The 26323-nt window shown below is 44.4% G+C and overlaps 1 protein-coding gene across 4 annotated transcripts; it reads left to right on the forward strand.

Moving 5' to 3' along the window:
* The first annotated feature begins 738 nt into the window (after positions 1–738).
* LOC104693200 (T-cell activation Rho GTPase-activating protein-like) lies at positions 739–19059 on the forward strand. 4 transcript variants are annotated; one of them, XM_039567481.1, is made up of 5 exons: positions 739–1120; positions 1225–1278; positions 2322–2677; positions 2907–3102; positions 18964–19059. In XM_039567481.1, the coding sequence occupies exons 1-5, from the start codon at positions 872–874 to the stop codon at positions 18973–18975; spliced, it is 867 nt and encodes a 288-aa protein (XP_039423415.1). In that variant the 5' UTR covers positions 739–871; the 3' UTR covers positions 18976–19059. The 4 variants fall into 4 exon arrangements, with proteins under 4 accessions (XP_039423415.1, XP_039423414.1, XP_039423413.1 ...); XM_039567480.1 differs by lacking the exon at positions 18964–19059 and adding an exon at positions 4404–4582 and having other exon boundaries at positions 742–1120; XM_039567479.1 differs by lacking the exons at positions 2907–3102; positions 18964–19059 and adding an exon at positions 4404–5444 and having other exon boundaries at positions 743–1120; positions 2322–2483; positions 2568–2677.
* The last annotated feature ends 7264 nt before the right edge of the window (positions 19060–26323 follow it).

A 26323-nucleotide genomic window follows, 5' to 3' on the forward strand; every position in this document is an offset into this window, starting at 1 on the left:
GACCAGCGAGAGGCACCTTCTCCTCCTTCAGGAGCAACCGGTGGTGGCCAAGCTTCAGTAAGAGCCCACGAGCCCAGCTGCCTTTGCCCCATTCCCTGTCCCTGGGCCCGGGCACAGGCAGCCTGGCCTAAGCCCCGGGCCCCCAGGCCTTGGGGCTGCACGCAGCAGTGTGCGTGCAGATGTTGGCAGGCGGCGGGGGGAAGGGGGGAGGCAGCAGAGCTCTGCGCCGGGGGACGCCAGCGAGGCCACCTGCCCCTCACCGCTTGCCTCTGCTCTCTGCAGCCGGGGCACCACCCTGCGCCCACGGCTCTGCCTGGCCCTGCAGCAGCTGTGGGTGCTGAGCGCCGGCAAGGAGGCAGCGCCGCCGGCAGAGGAAGAGCAGCAGCAGGAAGGCAGCGATGAGGATGCCACCTCCGTCATCCTCATCTGGCCCACTGGCTCATGCATTGCCACGTTTGGGTGAGTGACGGTGCCATGTGCCTTGGCACGGCAGGAGAGCTTGCCAGCTGTGGCAAGCAGGAAGCCTTGGGCAGCCTTGCCATGGCCTCTGCCCTCCCTGCAGAGCATGAGCAGAGAGTGGCCTGGGTGCGCCGGTCAGCTTTGGCTTGCCAGAAGGCAAGGGCAAAAGCCGCTGCTCTGGCAGCTGACAGGGAGCCGGGGCTTGGGCAGCATCTCTGCCCCGCCCCCGGCACAGGGCTTCGGGCCCCCGGGCACGGGGCGGGGCCCTGCGGCCGCACGTCTCTGCCCCGCCTAGGGGCTGGGGGGAGCGGAGCCTGGCGCTGCATCTCTTCACTCGTCTTCTCTTCCTGCAGCTGCCAGGCACTGAAGGAGCAGTGGGTGGCCGCGCTGCAGCGGTAAGCTGCTGCTGCTGATGCAGCTGCTGCGGGGGGATGCTCCCGCAGCGGCCGCACGGGGGAACACAGCTCCTCAGCCGGGGACAGCTGCCCCTGCGGCTGCGGGCAGCTGTCGGGCACAGCTGCGTGACAAGGCAGCGCAGGTGGCTTGCGGCTCACCCAGCTCTCTGCCCGTCCCTTTTGCCACCGCACAGGAGCCCGGGAGCCCGAGTGAGCCGCCTGGCAAGCATCAGAGGCTGGCCGCGGAGCTGAACGGCCGCCGTGCAGTGAGTGTCTCTGTGCTGCGGGCTCTGTGCCCGAGCGCTGCTGCGTGTGCCCGGCCCCAGAGGCACGGCTGCTCACCTTCCTGCGCTGCTTCTCTCTCGCGCAGGGGAGGCTGTTGAGCGCCGGGAAGCTGGAGCGGCTGATCGAGGAGCTGCAAAAGGTGAGAAGGGCTGCCCCCTGCGCCCGCTGTGGCCTCTGGCTGTGCTGGGGTGCCAGGGAAGCTCGGCTTGTGCCGTGACCTTGTGCGCGGGGAAGCAAGGGGCCCTGGTGCCACCGGCCAAGCAGAGGCTTCGGGGAGCCAGCGGCAGCGCCGGCACGTCCTTGCTGCTGCCACTGGCAGGACTGCTGTTGCGCGGGCAGAGGGGCCGGCGGGCCAGAGGCTGCCAGCTGTGTGCCACGCTCAGGCTGCTGGCCGCCAGCTCTTTGTGCTGCGGGGCTGCTCTGCAAGCGCATCCGGCTTCTTGCAGGCTGCTCCCGAGCACGGTCCTGCCGTAGCCCCGTCCGACCAGGGAGGACGACTCGGCCGCTGCCCAGGTGAGTTTGGGAAGGGAAGGAAAGGGAAGCTTGTGCTCCCGCCGAGCTGCGCTCACTCGTGCCCCGAGTGTGGCCGTGCGGGTGTGACACCCTGAGGTAGGAGGTGGGCTGCTGCCCACAGCTTGGAGAAAAGCGGGGCCGGGGCTGGGGTTGGGGCAGGGCAGGGCGGGCTCCGGCAGCACCGGCCTGGCGGTCTCGCTGAGAGGCTTTGCTTCTCCTTCCCTTTGAAGCGGCAGGGAGCAGTGGCAGCGGCAGCAGCGGCACGATGAGGGGGAGGTGGCTGCCCTGGCCCTTTGCTCTGCGGCGGGGCCCAGCTGGGGCTGCCCGGGCGCCGAGGCAGGAGGGCTCCGGCTGCAGCAGGGCGCTCTTCGGGCAGCCCCTGGCAGCCGTCTGCGCGGAGGACGGCACGCTGCCCCGGCCCATCCAGGTAAGGCAGCCCACACAGGGGCTGCCCATCGCTGCGTCTGGCTGCTGGGGCAGCCAGTGTCCCCACTCATGTCCCCCAGCCAAGGGCCTCTGGGGTCTCCAGCTGCACCTCGGCCATTGCTCCCTGCCCCTTGGCAGCAGGAGGCAGGGAGCCCAGGCCGGGGCAGAGCTCTGGCCCCGGCTACTGCTCTTGCACCGGGGCAGCTCCTCACGCACGTCCCCGCCCTCCTGCCTCTCCCGCAGGAGCTGCTGGCTGTCCTGCAGCAGCAAGGCCCCACCACGGAAGGCATCTTCTGCAAAGTGGAGAGCGCCAGGGCCCTTCAGGAGCTGCGGCAGGCCCTGGACCACGGCCTGCACGTCGACATGGCAAGCCAGCCGGTGCTGCTGCTGGCCATGGTCCTCAAGGTGAGCCCTCCTGAGCTGCAGCTGCAAAGGCTCCTGCCTGGGCCACCGTGCTCCAAGGCTCACCGGCAGCCCTTGGCATTGCAGGACTTCCTGAGAAGCATCCCTGGCAAGCTCCTCGTCACAGACCTCTACGAGGACTGGATGGCAGCCATGCAGATGGCCAGCAGGGAGGACAAGATCTCTCAGCTAAAAGCGTAAGCGTGGGCAGCAGCTTCCAGCTCTGCAGCAGGCACTGCTGGGAGCCTGGCACTCACCTGCAAGGGGACGTTGTTGGGAAGAGGCTGTGGTTTTGGGCAGCTCGCTCTTGCCGGCTGGCAGTCCCATTTCGGGGCAATGCACGGCAAAAGCCTTCGTTTGTGTGGCCTCGGGGCAAAGGTGGGCAATGTGGGCCTGCTGATGAACGTTGCCTTCCTGTTCCCTCAGCGTGGCCAAGAAGTTGCCCGCTGCCAGCCTGCTCCTCCTGCAGCAGCTGCTGGCAGTGCTGCGGTGCATCGGCCAGCACGCCTCCAGCAGCCGCGTGACGTGCAGCAGCCTGGACATCTGCCTGGGGCCAAGCCTGCTGAGCCCACCACAGGAGGAGCAGCTGGAGCTCCAGGTCCTCCTGGCTGAGAATGACAAGGTAGTGCTGTCCTCAGTAGCCAGCTGCAGCCTGGCTGGTTGTTATGAATGGATGATGTGGGTTTAAATAAGACTCTGCCTTTTTCCCAGGCTTCTGGCAGCAGGCAGTTGTGTTATTGAGGTGGCCAGCACCCTGAGACCCACTCTCATTCATAAGTTCTTTAATAATGGCTATTCAGTCTATTATAGAATGAATTATTTGTTTAATTATTTATTTATTTAATTATTTATTTAATTATTTAATTATTTATTTAATAGAATGAATTATCTATTTAATAGACACAAAACTAACAGACATAAGACTTAAACCAGACTATTACTCCAGAGGAATAAAACGAAATGTAACACTAGTATTATACATGTAGGGTTAAATGTACCAATGAACTTACAGCTATCTAAGAAATAGTATAACCTAGGATCCAATGTTTCTTATCACCAAACTGTTGAAGGGGCACACATCGAAATCCTTTCCCTCAATTTCTGGAAAAGTAACCTTAAAGTTGCATCCAAGCTTCAGAGAGAAATCATCTCGCATGTTCCCAAGGAGTGTGTTAAGAGACTTCTGCCTCTGTGATAATTCGCGTGGACTTTGTAGACATAAGAACCAGGTCTTTTGGTCACTGATGTTTATTTTCTTTCATATCTTCCTACATCTGCTCTCATACCAAGCTGTGTACTCGGGGCTGGGGCTCAGACTCTTGTGCGCCTGGAGGTGACCCCTTGCTGGCATCTCTGACCCCTTGCTGGGCTATTAATCTGCCTGAGTTATCTCTTCCAAATGCCCCAGCCGAGACAGAGAGGAGGATGTCCTGCCACACCAGTCCATACCTGCTTGGTTGCCCAGAGGTGCTTGTGCCTGGCGGCCCCCTGTCTCCGGCCAAGGCCGCTGTGGGAGCTGCTTGCAAGAGCTGCTCCCCAGCCAGCGCCTTCCTTCAGCGCAGAGGCAAGGCTCGGCAGCGATGGCGAGGGCTGCTTGGCATGCTCTCATGGCCCTGGGCTGAGAGCAAGGCTTTCCTGTGTGCAGGTGAACGGGCTGGTGGACTTCATAGTCCATAGACTATCACTGTAGGTAGTGAATTTGGAGGACATCTTTGGGGGACATTTGCTGGCCCAGAGGAGTCACTAGCACCCACAGAAATATGCACAGGCAGGAGCAGGACAGGAGGTTTGTCCCGGCCTGGGACTTGGGGTCCCAGAAATCTCTGCATCAAGAAGACATGTGGCCTAGGCCTTTGCTGTGGGTTTTGCTTTCTGTCTTGTTCTCGAAGATGTTGCTTGGCTGCACGTGCTTTTGCTTTCTAGAGCCATGCCGGGAAGAGCAAAGTGGGCCTGCAGGCAGAGCAGACAAGGAGCCCCAGGCAAAAAGCTGTCCTCATGCATCTCCCTCACTGACAGACGTCCACCAAGAAGATGGCGCAGAGACCATGGTTCTGGAGGGCCGAAAAGGCAGAGATATGTCAGCTTCACAAACCCAAGCACAACACGTCCTGGACAGGTGGGCAGAAGAGCCAGAAGGCAGGCTGGGGCCAAGGGCAAAAAGGACAAATCACAGGCTAGAGCCAGTGAGCAAGCTGGAGCCAAAGCAAAAGCACAAGACCCAAAAGGCCCCCAGACTCAAAAAAGCCCGAAGCCAAAAAGCAAACCTCCAAAAAGCCCCCCACTCAAAAAGCAAGTTTCAGAAAACCTAAAGCCAAAAAGTCCACCAAAAAGACAAAAGCATAGGCTCCAATACCCCCCAAACTTGTGACACAATTACTTTTTATTCCCCTTGGTCCTTCCCAAGGTCTGTCTACTGACAGGAGAGCATTGGCCCAGTCCAACCTTCCATGGCACTCCATCTCACCATATGATTGGAGAACCTCTCTGGAGGGTACAGTGTCTTCGGTGCTCCCCTGCTGACTGTCTGTCCCATATGAGATATGAACTGGTTGCCAGGGCAGAGTCTCCCCAGAGACAAGGCTTTTCTCCATCTTCTCCAAAGTGCTTTCTGGAAGTGGCACATGTGCACACCCTGCCCCACGTGCCTCTGACAACCATTGTTGAGGCTAAATTGGCTTCTCACAGGTGTGCTTTCAGATTTTAATAGTTTTGTTACATCCACATAGATGCTTCCTCTGGAGGAGGTTTTAAATATATGTTTAAATGAAAATATATTTTGGCAGATCTTCCTTGGCATCGCAGGCAATCTTGATAAACATTGTTATCCAGAGATAAGGAGAGAGAGGAGAAACTGTCATTCACAACTCTGTGTAATCCCAGTGGGAAACTACCTACAAAAAGAAGATACATTATCTTTAAATTCTTAACCTTGTTAATCAAAACCCATTGACATGCTTAATTTAACATGAGGCATTGAGTTAAGTAATTAAAAGCAGATATTGAAATTATTGACACCAAAGTGACAAAAATTTGTTGTCACTGACAAAGGTTTACTAAAAGGTCAGAAACATAATCAGTATTCTACTTTATCCTTTGAGTTGTAGGAAATGATAATGGAAGATACAGAAGGACACAGCAAATCAATACCTGTCTCTGTGACTTGTGTCACCAGCAAAATTTTTTGGGTTTTGGTTCATCTACAGGACATCAGGCCTGCTGACAACAGACAGAGTAAGCCAAGGACAAAGGATCTTTGCACAGGAGTTAGGGCTCATTAACAGAACTTTTAACTGTATGTGAAGGGGAAAGGCATGAAATCAGGCTCTCTAAGATAAGCCTTAGGGCAGCACACCAGTGTTTGAGGGATGGTGTGAAGTCCTTCAGTCTGCTTCATGATGTGCTAAGTACACTGGGGCACATTTGAAAAAAGCAAGAGGAACCAGAAATTTTTTCCTAGTCCCATGACTATGACACCATTGTCATAAGCAAAACCTGAGTTTTACTGACATGAGTACTATGACTGGTGTGTCATGAGAGATGGTTGCAGGCTCTTCAAGAGGGATGGGCAGGGCTGGCGAGGTGGCAGGGTGGAGCTGTGTGTAAGGAAGCGGTTGGATTGTATGACGCTTGCAGTTGGTAGTGATACACCCAAGAGCCTCTGGGTAAACATGAAGGTGAAAGAAAATAAAACACATATTGTTGTGGGGAGTATGCTGTCAACCATCCATCCAGGATGATGGATCGATGAATTTTTCCACAAGGAATTGAGGAGTATGTCAAGACTACACTCTCTCTATGAGTGATTTCAGCTTCTAAGGCATCAGCTGAGAATATCATACAGCTGACACAAACAGGTCCAGGAAATTTCTGAAATATGTTAGAGATAACGTTTTTGGAGCGGGTACTGAGGGAAACAAGTAGATTTGTTGTTCCCATGTTTGTTGCTTGCAAACAGAGAGGGCGAAGTGGAGGTTGGTAGCTGTCTTGGTCACAGTGTATTACCACAGGCCTGGGCCCTAGGGTATATCACTGTGTCCCGCAGCCATAGGGAGGAGGAGGAGAGAAGATCCAGCAGGCAGGAATTGTGCAGCAAGATTGATTTCTTTAATTATTTTACAAACTCTTTTATAAACTTTTTCTTCATAGTCTAATTGGACAAAGGATCAGCCACCCCTTGGGGTGACTGGCTAAAATCCTAAAACATCCATTGTCAAATTATTTTCCTACTACACCATAAACAAGACTTTTCAAGGTTGCAGGTGGCTTGGTTGTCTACATAACTCTGCTACCTCTTCTGTGAGAGAGAAAAGTCTCTCATGGACTTAGAAAATAACAAGAAAATCCTTGCTAGCAGCATTTTTGTATCTACAACAGTGACCGTAAAATACTTAGGTTTCAAATTGTTTGCTCTAGGAAAAAAACCTCCAGCAAAACTTTGGCCCTGGATATGGAAAGAGCAAACCTTGGGCTGTTTAAGGAAGTACTTTGAAAGGTCCCCATGGAATCTGCTTTGGAAGGTACTGGTAGTGATTGGTGATAAGCAGGGAACTGTGCTGGGACCAGTACTGTTTAATAACTGCATCAGGGACACAGATAGTGGGATCCAGTGCAGCCACAAGAATTTTGCAGATGACAGGAAGGTGAGTGACAAGCTCCAGAAGTGTGACCACAGAAAATGCATTAGTTTCTTCAAAGCCAAGTGCAAGGTCATGCATCTCAGTGTACAATTTCCTCAATAAGGTAAATGGCTGAGGAGGTGCTGATCTCCTCTCTCAGGTGACTAGTAATAGGACACAAGGAAATGAAGATAGAAGGGGATGTTCAGACTGGACATTAGAAAGAATGCTAACAAGGTAATCGGTTGGAACAGGCTCTCTGATGAAGTGGATACAGCACAAAACTTGTCAGAGTTCCATCTGGATGATGCTTTTAGTCACATGGTATAGGTTTTGACAGTCTTGCGAGAATTAAGGAGTTGGATTCAATGATCTTTATGGGTCTCTTCCATCTTGAGGTATTCTATGATTATGTGATATCATGTACTTTTACTAACATGAAAATAGTCTAAATAGAGACAGGTTTGCAGCACAATACTTACAACATTAATGTTAATGTGAGTTACACTGCTAATGCCAGGAGAACATGGCTGAAGAACAATCTTGTAATAGTCATGAATAGTTCATTAACTGCTGAGAGCTAAATCTTCAGAAATATTTTGCCCTCTGTTCACATAATTTCATGTCTCATAATGGTGAGTTACAAAGATCTATGAATTTACCTTGAGAAACAGCATAGCTCATAAAAATCTTATCAACTGTTCTAAATGGTTTTTGGGTTTTTTTGCATACAGATTCTGTTCATACAGATTCTGGTCACCTTATAGTAAAAAAAAATAATTAAGCATAACAGAAAAAGATATGACTCAAAGGGGAAAATTAGAATAATGGAAGCTTCTGATTAGAAAGGAACTTATTAAGATTGGGATTATCTATGTAGGGAATCAGAAGAAGCAGAAAAAGAATATAAGCAAAGTGTAGAAATTACAGATAATACATAGATGTCAGCATACCTGAAACAAAATAGAATTAAATTCTTGAATCACTGAAAGGAAATATGGATGGTGCCCCTCTAGTTAACAATAATAAATTATATGTACATAATAATAAGTACTTTACAATGTTCCAGTTAGCAGTGGTAAGTACTTAATATATGACAACTCCGTAACTTGGAGAACATGTTGTCCTTATTTTGTATGCAGAGGGAATAGTACAGCTATTTTGCCTAAACAGAGAATTGAAGCCTTAGCAAAAAGAGTAATTGAATAAAACGGTTATTTTTAGTAAATCATTGCTACTTTCACTTCCTTTAAAGCGTAGATGATTATGCTTCATATGTTTGGATGCATATGTATTCCTTTTTACTCTTGGTAAAATATGTTGAATTCAGAAAGTCCTGTAGTGGCTTGACCTTGTCTGCATGCCAGGCACCCACCAAATCTTTTCTATTACTACCCTTCTCAGCTGGACAGGGAAAAGAAAATATATTAAAAGGCTCATATGTTGAGGTAAGTACAAAGAGAGACTACTCCCCTATTACCATCACAGGTAAAACAGATTCGACTTGGGGATATTAATTGAATTTATTAGCAGTCAGAATCAGAGCAGGATAATGAAAAGTAAAGCAAAACTTAAAAGTACCTTCCTGCCATCCCTCCCTCTTTCCCAGACTCTACCTCCTCCCACCCAGGGGTGCAGGGAGATGGGAATGGAGGTTGTGGTCAGTTCATCCCATGTTCCTGCCGCTGCTCAGGGAGAGGAGTCCTTTTCCCTGCTCCAGTGTGAGTCCATCCCATGGGGTACAGTTCTTCACAAACTGCTGCAATGTGGGTCCCTTTCCACAAGGTTCAATCTTTCAAGAACGGCCTACTCCAGCCTGGAATTCCACAGGGTCACAAATCCTACCAGGAAACCTGCTCCAGTGCAGGCTCCTTTCACTGTGGGTCCCCAGGTCTCTGCCACAACCTTCCAGTGTGGGCTTCCCACAGAACCACAGCCTTCTTTGGTGTGGAGTCCTCCATGGGCTGCAGGTGGATCTCTCATCCCCATGGCCTCCACAGGCTACAGGGGAACAGCTGCCTCATCGTGGGCTGCACCACAGGCTGCAGGGGAATTGTAGTTCTGGCACCTGGAGCACCTCCTGCCCCTCCTTCTCACTGATCTGGGTGTCTGCAGTTTTCCTCTCACAGGAGTGAGTTTTCTCTCACTCCTCTCTTCTCTGAGCACAATTACATCTGTGTAATAACCTTTCCTTCTTAAATATATTACAGAGGCATTACTGTCATTCTTGATTGGCTTGGCCCTACCTAACGGTGGGTTCATCCTGGAGCCAGCTGGCATTAGCTCTGTTGGACATGGAGGAAGGTTCGAGCAGCTTCCTACGGAAGCCACCCTTGTAGCTGCTCCCATTTCAAAACCCAGCAAAGCAAACCCAATACATTTTCATTGCTAAGTGCCACAAAAAAGATTCCCTAAATGACTCAATTTAATAACACTGGAATATAATTATAAGTTATTATTAAAATACAGAAAAATTAAATAGCTTTCTAGACTTGGTAACTAATTTTCTGAAATTTCTGTATACATGGTTATCTACCAGTGCTGATATTTTTTAGCAACATATGACAAGGTAGCAGTTGTATCAATTTAGTAAAAGTTCTTCAATAACTGTCATGAAGCTGGAGACAAAATCACAGTTATTCATTAGCACTTTATACATTAACAAAATACACATTTTCTGGTTTATCTTCGAAAAAATAGCATAGCCAGATAGTATTTTTTTAAAAATAGAGCATGCATCATTTCTTGTCACAGTTTTCTCACCTGGGTCTTTTGGACTGACATACCTCTCTGAAAGACTTCCATGAGAGTGTCCTCTAGTTTTCTGTGGGAGCCAAACATTGTCAGATGACTAGTACCACAACATTTCCCCAGGGGGCTTAAGTTCTTAGTCCTTCTAACCTAGTCTTTGTTCTAGCCCACCATGTAGAGTATGTCCAGAAAAGGTTTTTATAGGCTGGCCCAAGTCATGGACCTGAGCCCCTGTGGTGTGGCTGCAGGGTAGGCCAGCGAGAAAGCCACTGCAGCCCCTTGCAGATTTGGGGTATAGAGGTTGCAGACACATAGAGCTTGTCAGGCCCTGGGAAAGGGCCATCTGATGCTAAGTGGGGATCTCTGAATCAGGAGGTGCCAGCATGCCCAAGAAAGATAAGCAGCTCTCCCCAGACCCATCTCTCTGCTCTGCGGTAAGGGGTGAGAGCGAAAACCAGCTCCTTTCTGTGGACTGAACACAGTGTCACATTCAGTCAAGGAACAGCTCATTAAATTTATACCAACTGTGACACTTCTTGTTATGCTCATAATTCACAGTTCACATTACAATTGTTTTTGAATATTCATATGAAAAAAACCCCACAAACTTCCTGAGAAGCGTGTGGTAAAAGTAGTTAACACGCTAAAAGTAGTTAATCAGGAAGTTTCTTCACTACATACTCCTAAATCTATTTTTTTCATTATCACCCAGAGCACACTAAAAAGTGAAGAAGAATAAAATTTGAAAAAATACTGTCTTCTTAGCAGCAAAACCTATGAATGGTCCTGGGGATTAGATAAATATATTGGGTAGCCTGGAGCAAACAGATAAACTTTATCTATTTGGGAATGCATATGATCAATAACAGAAAGTAAGAGATGTGAGTGATTCTCTTCTTTTCACTTTTATCTAAACCTAATGTGAATTCTGCATTTCTGTCACTGCAAAGTTCACATTTTGCTTGTCTGATCAGTTGGTATATCTGTAAACATGGGCCACCAATATCCTGATAATTAGGCTTCAGTTAACAGGTCATTCATCTTAATCTAGGGAAGTAGAGCTAAGCAGGATTTCCTCCAAAGATAGCAACATGTCTTCCACTGCTGAAATCCTGACAATTCTACAGGTTAACTGAAAGAAGATGGGAAGAAGATGAGAAGAACTGGCTTATAAAATTATTCGGTTCATAAATTAATTTTTTTTTTTAAATGTCAATTTTCAGAACCTATAAAATTATTTTTTATTTGCTTTTTCAAGTGACTTTTAGTTTACTAGAATAAAAATATAAAAGATAAAGATCTCATGATCAAACTCTTCACAGGTCTGTCAAAAGGTCTTATAGATAATTTATTTATTGTGAAATTTCCTCTGTAAGTAGTTAGGATTTCAGTGAACTGTCATTTTAATGAAATAAAGTATTCTGATTCTTCATTCAGTTCTGGATTTTTTTATTTGAAGTAAATATAAATGGGTTTTGTTGCAGTATCTTTCTCTTTGAGTCTCTCTGTCAATTGTTTTGTGTTCCAAGTCTAGTATATTCTCTTGTGACAAATGCTCAAAATATAAACATCATGATATTTGTTTTTGTTGGCAGATGGGGCTTTGTGCTTGCTTGTTCATTTGCAGATGTTCTAAAAACATTCTAAAACTGAATGTGGTAAATTTCTACCTACAGTATTTCACTCTTCTTACTTTCAGCAAATACTTTCTTTTCAAAAATGTAAGGAGGGGAGATTTTACTGAATTTGAAATGTAAATTTATTTTTCTATTTTGTCTCATTATTTTTCATTTTATTTCTTGACAATTTAAAAGGAAAGATTGAATTAAGTGCAGTTCTTCCACGTTGCCTCTAATTTTCCTTGAAAAACCAAGTAGTAACTCAGACTATTCTTTCCATACTGCTGATTACTAGACCTGATCTAATTTTCTTCAAATTGCTAATATTCATTTAGGTTGCTTTAACTGCATGTGGATCCTAAAGAAAACCTTGAAATTCTTCAGGTCACTTAGGGAAATTGGGTGTTTTTACTTTAAGTGATGTTTTCATTTTTGTGACAAAAATGCCAATATATGTAGCGCTTTCAGGAAATTAAATCTATCATATATGAAATTTCTCACTATAACATGTGATCTTCATTAACAACTTTATCTAACAGATTATCAGCAATTTCATTTGCAGTAATTCACAGTAAAGTTACTTTCAATAATTTTATTCACAGAAAATTTTATTAAGTGTTTTTAAATTATTTTTTCCACTTTAATTAGAATTTATTTGTTCTTCAATCTCTGCCTTGATCCACCAATGGAAGTATCTTACATACATTTAGAATTGTGATTTCACATTCCAGCTTTACTCCCACCCTCTCATCTTCTCCTTTTTGTCTTCTCTCTCTCATTATTTTGTCTAGCTCTTTATATACCACATTGATTCCAGCTCTGGTCTCCTTATTTTCTTGTAAATCCCACCCAAAGTCCATAATTCGGACATGGTAATGATTTACTTCCGAATTTTTGAATGTTAATTTTATGAACATTGAATGTTAGTGGTTTTTTCTACAGCAGTTACAGTTCAACTGCTGCAGTATTATATGGAAACAACCATCCTCTACAGCTTTTGGTATGTTACTGGTTCAAAACCAGTATTTTTTTGTCAGGCCTGGTGATCTTATTTAATGAATGAAGATATGTAGGACACATTGCAGCTCTGGGTATGTGGATGTCTTTATATCCTATTAAAACAGCAGATCAAAACCTGATGGGTCCTGTTAATAATCAACGTTATAATAACCCACTGTAAAATTTGTGGAACTTAATAGCATCAGCTGAGAGTTGGGCAGCACACTTTCTTTTCAGAAAGTAACTAGCTCAGTAACTCAGAGACAGAGCAGTTTATCTTTACCTCAAGAGAATATGCATTAATAAAAATCTGCCCTTTCCGTGAACATCACTACCAAAATGCATACACAGATGATTTATTTTTAACAAAGAGAAAACAAAATTGTTGTTGGTTAATAATTTAAACGTTTGTTATAAATTAAAGAGAAGACATAGTTAGGAACAGATTTTCTATTATTCAGTGACATATAACAGTAAAGGATGTGATCTCCCTTAGAGTAAACAAATGGTTACAATTTCCAGGAATGTTAAAATTTGGACAAAATATTCTACAATAATTAATGTTGGTAAAATCTCTTAGTCTCGTAAAAAAACACCACTGAATACTTGTGCCAACTAAAAGTTCTATAGAATGCCAAATACTTTACATCGGTAATGGGGAAAACCTTTTCTTAGTTATTTTGCTGTAAATTTTCCCATGTTTCAATGAACTTAGTCGTGTATTTGCATATTCCTAGCATACTTATAAAACAGTATGGTGGGTTTGTTATGTAATGGGATAAGAAGGAAAAGGGATGATTGAGTAATTTTTATGTCCATACATTGTTTGACTGGCTCAGATATTTTGTGTGTTGAGTTTTTATGTAAAGGGAAAAACATTCTTAACAAATATTCATGCATTAGCCTGCATTTCTGCCCTACTAAAATGGCCCCTGCAAAAGATTTTATAGACAAAAGCCAAGGAAAAAAGTGTGCTAAAGGGACAAGAGGTCCTAGAGAGCAACCTTGAAAGGCTTTGGGCCCATGTGAAGTTCCTAAAGTTTAGCCAGGCTAAGAGCTAGGTCCTGCACTTGGTTTGGGTGCCATACCTGGTATAAATATAGACTGGTAGATGAAATGATTGAGACAAGCCCTACAGATAAGGAACTGGGGGTATTGGTGGAGGAAATATGTGATCCAGCAATGTGTACTTGCGTATCAGAAAGTCAACTGTGTCCTGGGCAAGACCATCAGCTCAAGGGAGGTGATTCAAGAAAAAACCTGGGCCAATTCAACTGAGTCCAGAGGAGGGTCACAAAAAGGATCAAAGAGGTGGAACGTTTTGCCTATGAAAAAAGGCTGGAGAGATCAAGTTATTCACCTGGAGAAGAGAAAGCTGTGGTGAGACCTTATGACAGACTTTCAAAATATAAATAGCTAGATAGATAGATAGATAAAGACATTTTAATTAAAGCATGTAGTGTCAGGATAAGAAACAATGATTTTAAACCAAAAGAGGGTCAATCTAGATTAAATATAAAGAAGACATTCTTCATTATGCTAGTGGTGAGATACTGGCACAGGACCCATCATTGACAATCATTAAGGTCATGTTGGATGGGGCTTTGAGCAAGCTGGTCTGGCAACAGATGTCTCCGCATGTGGCAGGTGGGTTGGACTGGATGATCTTTGAAGGCCCTTTTCAAGCCAAACCATTTTAGATCCTATGATTACGTTTTGAAGTGTATTTTTTTTTTCTTCAGCCTAGAAGTAAATACCTATTTTGTCCACCAGTGTTCTGGATATAATAAAATACTGAAAACACTGATGTCACAGCATTCAGCAATCACTAAAAAATTAAGACCCACTACAATCTATTTGCTTACAGAAGTCAATATGCACATATAAATACAAACTATTTTCCTGTCATAGTATACTGTTGTGCCCATGCTTCTCATCTTTCATATTTTGTTAATATGTATCAATAAAAATAGAAAAAGCGACATATATCTATAAATATATATTGCTATTTTAAAATTTTTGTATTTTGGTAATAGTGATAAATGACAGTTTATTTTGGTGGAACTAACATGGTATTTACTAAAACACTATTAAGTGCTGTAGGTTAATGTGCTGGTTTTGGCTGGGGTAGAGTTAACTTTCTTCACAGTGGCTGGTATGGGGATGTGTTTTGCATTTGTGCTGAACATAGGGTTGATAATTCAGAGATGTTTTTTGTTATTGCTGAGCAGGGATTGCACAGAGCCAAGGCCTTTTCTTTTTTTGTATAGCCACACTGGTGAGGAGGCTGGGGATGTGTGATTGGTTGGGAGAAGACACAGCTGGGACAGGTGACCCCAACTGACCACAGGGATATTCCAGACTGTGTGACATCATGCTCAGTATATAAAGTGGAGGGAAGAAGGAGGAAAGGGGGGGACATTTGGAGTGATGGCTATCTTACCAAGCCACCATTACATTTGATGTGGCCGTGCTCTGCTGGGGATGGCTGAACACCTGCCCAACAATGGAAAGCTGTGAATTCATTCCTTGTTTTGCTTTGTTTGTGTGCGCAGCTTTTGCTTTCTCTATTAAACTCTCTATAACTCAACCCATGGGCTTTGTAGCTTTTACCCTTGAAATTTTCTCCCTGATCCTACTGGTGCAGGAGTGAGTGAGCAGCTACATGGGGCTGGGCTGCTGGCTGGGGCTAAACCCTGATAGTTCCTTAACTGCAGAAAAAAGGCTGTTTTCCAGAAAATTATTAATCAGAATCAAATTCTCTGAGGCAAAGGTGTTTAATTTTACTATTTTTCCTAGCTCCTTGAGAATTTTTTTTATTCTGTATGTTAAGAGAAAAGTCTCTGTGTAATTAATTTTTCTTTCAATATGGCACTTTAGGATTACATATTTTAGAGTTAATAAAGAACATTTAAGCTTATGCATCAATTAGGACACACTCTATTCAACAAGCCATTTAATTATATGAATTAATCACAATAATTTCAACAAACTCATGGATATGGTTAAAATAGGAATAAAGCTGAAAAAAGAAGAAAATAGAGAAACTGTTCTTTTAGGTGTAACAAAGCCTATTGTTAAAGTCTTGGCACTGGAAAATATTTTCTGATTCTCTGACAGAATCTGTAACCCTGAATCATCCGGACACTAGAAAAATTGCACATCTCAGAACAGAGCTAAACCATGAACAAAAAATCTTAGAGACTATTAAACTTCCATGTCAGCTAAAGTTAGTCAATAAGTAATGTCTCTGAAAACTGATTCATTTCAGGAACTTAAAATCTTTATTCAGGACTTCTGAATATCCTATCTTTTTAACACCTGGTGCCAAGAAGCTATTTTGGTATAGGGAGAGATGAGTAGGGAGAGATGAATTCTAAAGAGATACACAACTGTATTTTTTTCTTAAAAATTACAAAGCTTTGTGGTTTTGCCTCCTCTCCTTCTTTATGGTATTATACTCTAGTGTACTCTAGTATAGCATTGGTCTAAGCAATTGACTTCTCTGCCTCAAGTAACTTGTATCCTCATTGTCAGTCTCTTCAAGCACCCTACACACCAAACTTTGAGTATTTGAGGCACTTTGAGCTAAAATGCAGAGCTGTGTTTTGTGTGAAACCTGATCTTTCTAGTGCTCCTTGGGAGTTTTCAAAACAAGGACTCTATTACTGAAATGGATTTGAAATTACTCTCTCCCCTCTACTCCAGTCTTGTGAGACCACAGAGTAAGACAGGCGACCTGTTGAAATGAGTCCAGAGGAGAGACACTAAGTTGATCACCCCATTCCTCTTCTCTGCACTTCAAAGACCCAACTTATGGTTCTGCATACAGCTCTGGGGTCTCCAGACAAGAGAAACATGGGCCAATTAGACTGGGTCTGGACGAGGGCCACAAAAATTACGTGTTATTACAGAATCTTGCTTTGTCAAGATTATACTCTCTGATTGTATGATTATACTCTCTGTGTCTCTAGTGACATCTTTACTGGTGCAGCACATTCCACACAAAAGTATCTAATGCTTTTCTTCAGTTTAGCAAAGAGAGACTACATAATTACTTCCAAAGTTTAAATACCTGGTATTTATTCTAAAAAAAATTGGTAGTGGTTCAATATCGCTTGTTGTGTCTGGAGAATAATTGGTAGTGGAAAACAATCAAATATAAACAGTTACAGATATGTTTGTTTTGGTTTTTGCCTACAAATCTTCTTGGGTTTAGTATCATTTACAGAAAACCACATTGTCCTACAAATATCATTACTGTGTACTAAGTACCCAACTGAGAGGAAAGGTTTAAAGTTCGTCAGAAAAAAAAATCAGGAAAGCCAAAACTTTAAATGAATAACTGCTTTCAGACATTTATTTCAGGCAGTATTTAGCTAACATCTCTTCAGCCACCCCACTTTAACAGTCCTTAATGCCTGAATGAAGCCTGAGTTAGCACTCACTACATATACTCAATCAAGGGCCACAAGCAGTGTTTGTATTCACATATATGCTTGAAAAAATTGTGTAAAAGAGCAATCCTATGGGGCTTTTTGTGCAACGGTTGCTGCATATTCTTTCTCTCTGTCTTTTTTCAAGGTTCACTCTTCCACAGTCTGTTTTTGTGCATGCACAAACATAATTAGTAACGTAAAAGTCATATTTTCCCAAGTGTCATATACCATATACCATAAGGATAAGAATTTTAGAATTCCTTCTTCAACTCTAGTGTTATTTTCCAGTGCTAAACAACTGAACACTAACATGGCAGTCCCTACGTCCCTATTCAAATTATTTCAGTTTTCAGTGGTGATTAATAAGGATTCCTCAGATGAATAAAAAATTTGGTATGGACATTTGCTTGTTACTTTGCCGAGGCACTGTCAAGGAATTTCCCCCTTAAAATAGACAATAATATTTGTAGGTGAAGGTTCAAGGGGAAAACGGAGAGAAGTATGTTGAGGATATTAAGAGCAGTTCCTGCTGTGCATTGCAAAACTGAAGTCCGATATCTCTTTCTTATTTATTTTAATTAAAAAAAACCAAAAACCATAGATTCCAAAGTCATCCAGGCCCTGTAGGATCTAAAGACAACTAAATAGTAATTTCAGATGGCTTAGCCAAATTATTTTGGAGGTTAAATGCAAATATATTCAACCATAAACCCAAAGGGCAATTTTCAGAAAAAAAGACTTCGTAAATGTGCTAATACATCAGTTGTTTTCTTTATATGAGTGGTGATTGTTCCTTGAGTAAGAACTGTTTAAGAATGAAAAATCTGGCTGAATAGGTGCCCAGATGAATATTTTCTAATTATAGTTCCTGGAGCACTAAAGAATACTAATCTGCTTCTTAGTACTTCCTAGTACAATTTGAGCAAGAATTACTTTATCAGTGCTTTTTTTTGTTTGGTTGTTACTGTGCCTTAGAAAAGTGTATAAAACCAACTCACTCCTTTGAATAAACAATTCAGATTCCCTGCCGGTCTGGGTCTGAGAGTCAATCGCCAACAAATGGTGCCCCATGTGAGGAATTTATTATACGCCTACCTGTATGTCCATCGGTGAGCCCCATGGGACTTGACGTGCTGCTGCAAGAAGCAGGAACGCTGGCCAGCAATAATCCCTACAAGTTGTAGGTGAGCCACAGGGGATGTAGGGGATGGTGTATCCCAGGAACAGCACGTCCCAGAGATGTTAAAACTGGTGTAGCGGGTTGAGTTTGAAACCGGGCAGAAACACCAATTAAGTGTAGTGGGTTTGGTTCAAAATATTCATTACTTACTTATTTTCCTTCTGTGAGATAAGAATTAGGAGAAAACAAAGCAGGCACAAACCTTAAACAGTTGCAGTACAATGAAAGAGTTTTATACTAATAGAATTAAAAGTAAAGAGAAAATAACAAGAAATTAAAGCAAATCCCCCCCCCTTTCCAGCATTTCTCTCCTTTTACCCAACTCGCACAAAGGATAACAGAACATGGGATGTTAGTCAGTGTTCCAGTTCTTGAAAAGTCTCTCTCTTATGCTTAAGGAAAAAAGGGTTTTCTTCAGCTGCACATTTCCCAAACTGCCACTAACAGCAGACCCGCCTGGAAACAATCAATCTGCTGTGTGTAAAACATCTCTCCCATGAAAAATCTCACAGTTCCTTCACACTGCCAAACATGGGCCATCACATGGGGTTATTCATCTTTTTAAGGATAAGTTATTTTGGCCTGCACACAAAGGCTTTTCTTCGCCACAAGTCTCTAACAGCCTCTCACTATTTCTGTATAGCCTGGCATAGGTACTCTTCACAATCTTCACAGGCCACACGAGGATTCTCCATCTCCCCATGTTCTTCAAATGGATTAAAGAGACAAACAGTTTGTGGTATTACGGTTTCTTACCACGGCATGCAAGAAGTTTTTTTAAGCTATGCGCCAGAATTGCGGCACCGCCCTCTTTTCTCCCGTCGCCATTTTCAGCTTCGTCTCACGTGACTCACTTTCTCTTTCTCTCTGACTCTGCAGCCGCCACATTGAAGAGTGTCCTTGTTCAGGCTTTACGGTGGAGAAAGCCTCGCTCCCTTTGTGCTGCTGGCTGCGTGGTGTCCTCTTCAGTTCAGCACGAAGTGTGCTGGCTGCAGACAGGAGGCTCTGTCGACTCCCGTTGACTCCGCCGGCTCCGCATGGAGAGGAGAGGGACCCGCCTGTCCCCAGAAGCCGCGCTGGATGGGTTTAGCTGTGGCAGTCCATGGCTGGTTTTAGCTGCCTGCGGCTCTGGGACAGTCCCCCCCAGCGACCCAGGGTCCATGCCGCAGTGTTGGGGAAGGGGGAAAGGGGCAGTGGCCCCGGCCCGGCCTGGCAGGACCAGGAGACTCGGAGTCCCCCCCCACCTTCCAGCAGGCGAGCTCGGACAAAAGGGCAAGTCCCACCTTTCCGTGCAGTTTAAATATGTAAATTGTGAGAAGCATCATTGGTCTAAAAGAATGTCCATCAACTCAGGTTCAACCCAATACATAAGGTTTTAAAGAAACATGGCAGGAAAGTTGAGTCTACAGATTTGAACAGACTCTTGTTCTGGGCAAAGAACTGTGATTCAACTTTAGATAGTATTTTTGATCCTCAGACATGGGACGCTTTAGAAGCCACATTGTGGGACCGAGTTACACGTGGGAACGCAGCTCTGACAGAGCTTTTGTGTCCGTGGAGGACAGTGTGTAAGGCACTCACAGCGCATGTGGCACCCAGAGACCGGACAAAGAAGGACACTTGTGCCACCGCAGCAGCTGTGCTGAGCCTGTCTGCACCACCAGCAAGCGACCGTAGGTCTGTCGGGGCTGTGAGAACCAGCAGATGGCCCCTCTTCCCCCGACCCGTTTGACCCTGGAGGGAAGCCAGACAGTACCGTAAAGCTTGCACTGTCCCGCGCCATGCAGCATCAGCTGGAGCTGGGTTTCAGCGAGTGGCTGGAGCCAGAAGGTCCCGTCCTGGTAGCGTGTTCTTTCTCTGTTTGCCTTCTGCAAGAGTGCAGTGGCGGCGGCAGATGCGACAGGGGGGAAAGTGAGTGCGCAACACCGGGGAGCACGTGCCAGCAAGTGCATGGCAGGGGCCGCAGGCGGCTCTCTGCTTGTGAGACGTGAAGAGATGGGCCAGCGAACCTCTGCCAGCCGCCAGACCCATGCGGGTGCCTGGGCTCACGCGAGCCGGTGGGGGCCTGCACTGTTACAGCCAAGGCTCCCATTCCTTGCAGACTCTCAAGAGCTGATGCTGTGCTAGAAAAAAAGGACTAATTAGACCAATAGCCCCTTCCTCAGGGGTCGGGGGGAGCTGCAGCATTCAGCATTTTCACCAGCTTGTGCAAGAGCAGCTGCAAGCTACTGCTTTTTTTTTACCACACCACCTTGAAATACCCTGCATGGTTTTGATTGCTTTTTGTGTTAGATAATAATTATAATTTGTAAGCTATTTTTTTAAGCAAGAATTCAGCTTGTTACCTTTTGAAACCTTTTAAAACCACTTAGAAAGTTAAAGTTATTATATAACATTACCGTACTTACTTTTACTTAGTGCACACTTGTCGCAGTGACCACTACTGACCACTGTCCAGGCTAGCTCCAGCGGTATGCGGCAGGAGTGAGGAGCAGCCAGAGCTCTTGGCTTTAAAGCCGCTCCTCTGGAGTTCAGCTCTACCCAGGGGAGCTGAAGCTCCAGGCACAGTAGCTGTCAGCAGTCTGGAGGAGGGAGAGGATAAGAAGTAGCAAGGAGGCTTGCCACAGGAGGTAATCCAAGTTTATTGAAGGGTCTCCTCAGAGAACAAGCCTCGAGCAGCTCTGGGTGATACCTTATAAGGGGAGGCATTACCATGGGGAGGGCTTAACAGGGGACCAATAGGGGTCCTTAGGGGAGGGATATGGACAGGAATAGACATTCACGTAAACCAGTGGTGTCGAGGGGTGGAGGGAAAGGAATCACATGCCCCTCAATGGGGCGTGGACGTTTAAGCGATTTCCAAAGGGGGAGGTATCCAAAGGAGTAGGGTCTTGAGGGATTGACGGGGACCATAAAGGGTAAACTGGGAGGGTTCAGGTGATGGACACTGAGCTTTCGGGAACAACGGGAGGAGTTTGGGTGATTGATAGGGAAAGAGATAGAACAAGGGGAGGAGAACAACCATGTAGGGAGCACCAGGGGAGCGGCTTGGGTATGGGGGAAACCAACTGGGAATAGGAGTGGGGAAGGTAGGGATGAACCATCGGGGTACAGAGAACATACAAAAATACAATAAAAAACCTCGCATCACCACACACACTTGTTGTTGTATTGGATGTATTATTTTACTGCTCATAGTGACAAAACTGCATGTTACGTTCCACATTTTCCTAAATTTAGTAAGTTGAAAAATGTTCGTGTTACATATTGTTAAAACAGAAAAATGAGAATGGGGTGTGCTCCCCATGAAAGACTGTAAAGAAGTTTATATGTTCTCAATTTTTCGATTGCATTCAGAATGATCACAAGATATTAATAAAGCTTTTAAGCAATTTTATAAGTATTTTAGGTCTGATATACCATCAGCCCCAGGTATTTCTGCCCTACAAGTGTAATCAAGTCATTTTGACTTGCTAATTTGATCTTACAAAAGCTGGACCCTCTTTCAAAGTAAACTTTAAAGTCTTGCCTAAGAAAGACTTTCTAAGTCTTCACTATGAAACAGGACCTTCCAGCAGTTGCAGACTCTGAGTGATGGTAAAAATTTTAGACAACTTTACATTGTTTCTCAAACTTCTATCTGTTTAATCACTGCCATAATTCTTATTTGTACAAAACAGAAAAGGGGGAGTTATGGGGAATTATAAGATAGAATTGGGTAGAACTGTGAGCTGTAAAACCTGCCTGCAGAGGCGCATGGCAGCACAAAGGAGCACATGGCGGCACAGAGAGGCTTGTCTCCTCCAGACCCTGGGGGGAGGAGGTGTCACACAGCAGATCCCTACGGACAGGAGCCTGCCGGGAACTGACAGACGGGTGAACAGCGAGTGATCACCCCATAGAAGGACACTGAGAAAGTGTGTTGCTGATGTGGCAACATGGGATAGGTCATGCCATATAAGGAAATACTGTGCCTTGGAAAAGTGTATAAAACCAGCTCCTTCCTTTGAATAAATGATTCAGATTCCCTGCTGGTCTGGGTCCGAGATTCAATCGCCAGCAGGTTGTTTTCAATGGTAAAATTGATTTTCACATTTTCTTATGTCATTCAGCAACAAATATGTAAGAGTTTCTTATGTGCTTCTGCAGTGCTTAGCACAACTTGAGCTCTTGTATAATTTGAATACTAAATTAAATAAAACTAATTCTTATTAATTAATTCTCATTAAGAACAACACTAATAATATTGTTATTGGAGTGCTAGATTTGTGTGGTCCTGATACTGAAATACTCTCAGAGATGCTTCACTTAGGAAGAATCCTGCTGTCTTTCATTCCTGACTGCTAAGAGCTGACTTTAAATACAAAATCTGAAGAGTTCAGAGGATTTTCATCTATTTCTGCTAGCTTTTCTCAGTGAAAATGTCTGTTTCTTTGCGCTGGGAAACCCATCGTGAATGCACCATATAGAAATTCAAACATCAGCTTAAATGCCTTTTGATCATCTCATCTAAACCACTCTTCTGTTGTGGAGGGTTCTATACAAGTCCATCAGCCTTCAGGAAATGATTCTAAAGGTAATTTTAACTTCGTAATCTATTATAGAAATCCAACTTTTAGAAAGATCTAGCAGTTTCACAAAATATTTCTAGAAGCATAGCCCAGAGAATGGGGCGAATCAAGGCTAGTTCTCTGATAAAATTAATCATTTTTATGAATTCATGAAAATAGGTGTATTTGCAGTTTTCACAGATGGCTAAAATATTATTCTTTTTCTCCTCTTCATTAGACTGAGAAATATTTATCATTTAAGCCTGATTCAAAAATTAGTTAAGGCTTAACTTCTCTTTGTTGCATTTTACGTTGGCCAGATACTGTGTAAGGCCACAGTACCACGATTTAGGGACATCCATGCTTCCTTAAGTTCCCACGTCTTTCCAACTGAGCATCTCCTATCATTTAATTGAGCTGTAGTTAAATGAATTAACAAGCCCTGAGTCAAAGTTATAAGTGGCATTTATAACATAAGCTGGCTCATTAATCTTGTTAATAGCACAGCTGTATTGCTAGGTGAGAGAAGCAAATCAAACAAATTCATAGGAAAAGCCATAGAGTGCAGCTACACTATCATTATGCAGCTGTGTAAATTGTGGTTCACCTACGCACTGATTACAGAATGCAGTCCTGTCTTCTTAATTTTAAAAAGCATAGATAAAGTAGCCTGGAAAGACTTCTTTTTCTAGGCAATAATGTTGATAAAATATAACATAAGCAGTGTTTCAGTGAGTAAAACTTGCAAAAAAGCTGAGTCTTCTGAAAAAAGGACCTCTGAGGGGTCTAAGACTACAGATTTATAAAACTATAATCAGTACGTTTAAGTTCAGTGAAGACTACAGTTTCTCCCTCCGTTAGAACTAGTTACTATCAAACAGAACTAAAAAGAGGTAAGTTCACAGAGACAGAAAGAGGTAGTTATTTATTACCGCTGGTGATGGGTCAGTAGCTCTGACCGAGGAAGAGGTGACCGATTCGGAGAGATGGTCCCAAAAGGAATCGCCTTCCTGAGGCCTGGTGTCTTCCCTCAGCTGCTGGCTAGGAGGGCCCTTGCAGAGGCTGTCAGCTCTTTAGTGATTGTCAGCTCGTGATTTCAGCTCAGCTCTGCAGGGCAGCCTCCAGGCCAAGCCAGACCAGAGAGAGAGACCAGAGGCCCGTTTAGCTGGTTCCGCACGAGGTAGCTTTATTGGTCCATACTCCGGTAAAGGGGAGCTACAGGCAAGCATCTCCGTCTCACAGGGGCAGAGGGCTAGCTTTTATAGGGATACAGGGGGAGGGTGCCAGAGGGTAAAGGCCAGTGGGTTACAAAGGATCTGCATAGGGTCTCCCAGAGGATTCTGGGTCTGACTTTTCTCACCATGAGTAAAAAGGTTAGCTGCCTTCCCAGGGAGTCCTGCTGGGGATTGTGCAATCTCAGCAGACATCCCTCCAGGGCAGGGGCTGGGCATACCCCACAGTTACTCATTGAGAGGTACATGACTAGTCACAGTCCTTTCTAAAGGAGAAAATAGCATGTGTGCTTCACTACTTTTATTTCATCCTTAGCATGCATTTGGGGCAATGGGTTGGAGACAGTCCACTGGTTTAACATTTGTTGTGACCCTCTGTGCACTCAGCCATCCAGTGATCTTTTGGCATTGAGACAATGAAAATGGAGTGGGGAAGGAACTCTAAAAAAAATTTTCTGACACTTATGGGATATTTTCTCAAAAATCTTTTCTTCATTAGAATATGTTAACACCCAAATAATTATTTAAATACTGTTGTAGGAACCCAGAGTGCAGAGAATATTTCTCTGCCTGTTTTGAAGGGTTCTACGCCCCTGGACAACACTGTTTTTGACCTTTGTCCATGGAGAAAATTACCTACCCTCTGGGAAGAATTAGAATCTACACTGGTGTGAACTAGGTGATAGAATACTATGTAAGATTGTCACAGGGTGAAAAATTTAGAAGATTTGGGTTTGTTAATATAGTAAATAGATAAAAGCAAAACACTTCAAAATGGAGGATTGCAGTTGTTCTCCAGACCTTCTTCTTCTTCTTCTTCTACTACTCCATATTCTGCAGTAGAAGTAGTTTGGGATGATTGGATAAAGAATTCCCCAGTTCCTGTCTATGTGACAAAGTGATTTATTGAACATTGGTGGAAAAGTGAAAATATCTTTCGTTTTAAGTTTTCATTGGGTGATTTACCTTTAAAAGACTCTGTAATCGTGATAATTTGGCATTATCCTGCATTCTCTGCTCTGTGCTATGTCTGGGTCACGTTAGTGGCTATATTTCTCTGATAAGACTTAATAAACAACTATCTGAAAGCAGAGAAGGCTGAAGGTCCTGTTCGTCTCTCGGACTCCTGGCAAAGACTTTAAAAAATCTCCCCCATCAGGGGAGCTTAATTACGTCACAGACAGTGTCAACTATCAAATGCTAGAAACTTTAACTACTGTGTGCACTTGCTATATAGAGTTGACTGTCACTAGTTTAACAGGTATCAGTTCTACTACTACTTTTTCTTTTTCTATTCTTTCATTATTCTTTGCAGAGCATTAGGGGTGCCAGCACTTGGAATTTTAAATCTACAATGGCCAGTCCACAAACTGGTACAGATGACTGAGCAACTTACAGAATCCATCCTACCATATCTGTATCCTACTGATAAATTAGTGTGTGTGACAGTAATAATGATAATGAAGAGCTTCATATTTGAAAAGTCATGGCAGAGTAGTGAAGTTCCCAGTTCCTGGAAAAAGTGAGATATAACCACCTCTTTTTGAAAGAGGAAGGTAAAAAGACCTGAGGAACTACAGGCCAGTCAGTCTCACCTCTGTGTTCAGCAAGATCATGGAGCAGATCCTCATGGAGCCTGTGCTAGGGTACATAGGAAACAGAGAAGGGACTGGTGTCTGCCAGCATGGCTTCTCTAAGGGCATATCATGCCTGTCAAACTTAGGGGGCTTCTATTGATAGTACTGCTGGTTAAGGGAAGAGTTACTGATGTCATCTAGCTGGACTTGACTGGTGTCTCGAAACAGGAGAAACATGGGTTTGATGGGTGGACCATCCAGTGAGTAAGGAATGGATTGGATGGTCACACTCAAAGAGTTACTGTCAGTGTCTGGGTGGAGATCAGTGATGAGTGGTGGTCTGTATTGGGACCAGTATTTTCTGGGGACATGGACAGAGGGATTCAGAGTACACTCAACAAACCTGTGGATGATACCAGGCTTAGTAGTCCAGGTACTCCAGAGGGAAGGAATGCCAGTCAGACATACCTCAACAGACCAGAGAGGTGGGCCCGTGTTAACCTTCAACAAGGCTAGGTCAGGGCAGTCCCAAACATGGAGAGGGCTCCTGATTAGATTGAGAGCAGTTCTGCCAAGAAGGACCTGGGGGTAATGGTGGATAAAAACTTGAATATGTCCTGGTGATGCATGCTTGCAGACCACATCCTGGGCTGCAGGTCAAGGGAGGTGATTTTACCCCTCTACACTGACTCTGTGAGACCCCATCTGGAGCACTGAGTCTGGCTCTGGGGTCCCAAGCACAAAGAGACATAGACCTGCTTGAGTGGGTCTAGAGGAAGTCCACAAAAATTATCAGGGAGTCTGGAGCACATTCTCTATGAAGAAAGACTGAGAGTTGGAGTTCAGCCTGGACGAGAGAAGGCTCCAGTGAGACCTTGTA

Source organism: Corvus cornix, chromosome Z, assembly GCF_000738735.6.
Source record: "Corvus cornix cornix isolate S_Up_H32 chromosome Z, ASM73873v5, whole genome shotgun sequence".
In the NCBI taxonomy this organism is placed as follows: Eukaryota; Metazoa; Chordata; class Aves; order Passeriformes; family Corvidae; genus Corvus; species Corvus cornix.

Excerpts from the sequence above, each read along its gene's own strand:
- LOC104693200 (XM_039567478.1), top strand. The coding sequence starts at position 872 with ATGCAGCTGCTGCGGGGGGATGCTCCCGCAGCGGCCGCACGGGGGAAC. Across the intron at positions 1,121-1,224 it reads AGCTGAACGGCCGCCGTGCA|GGGAGGCTGTTGAGCGCCGG; the intron begins GTGAGTGTCTCT and ends TCTCTCGCGCAG. Across the intron at positions 2,678-4,403 it reads AAGATCTCTCAGCTAAAAGC|AGCCATGCCGGGAAGAGCAA; the intron begins GTAAGCGTGGGC and ends TTTGCTTTCTAG.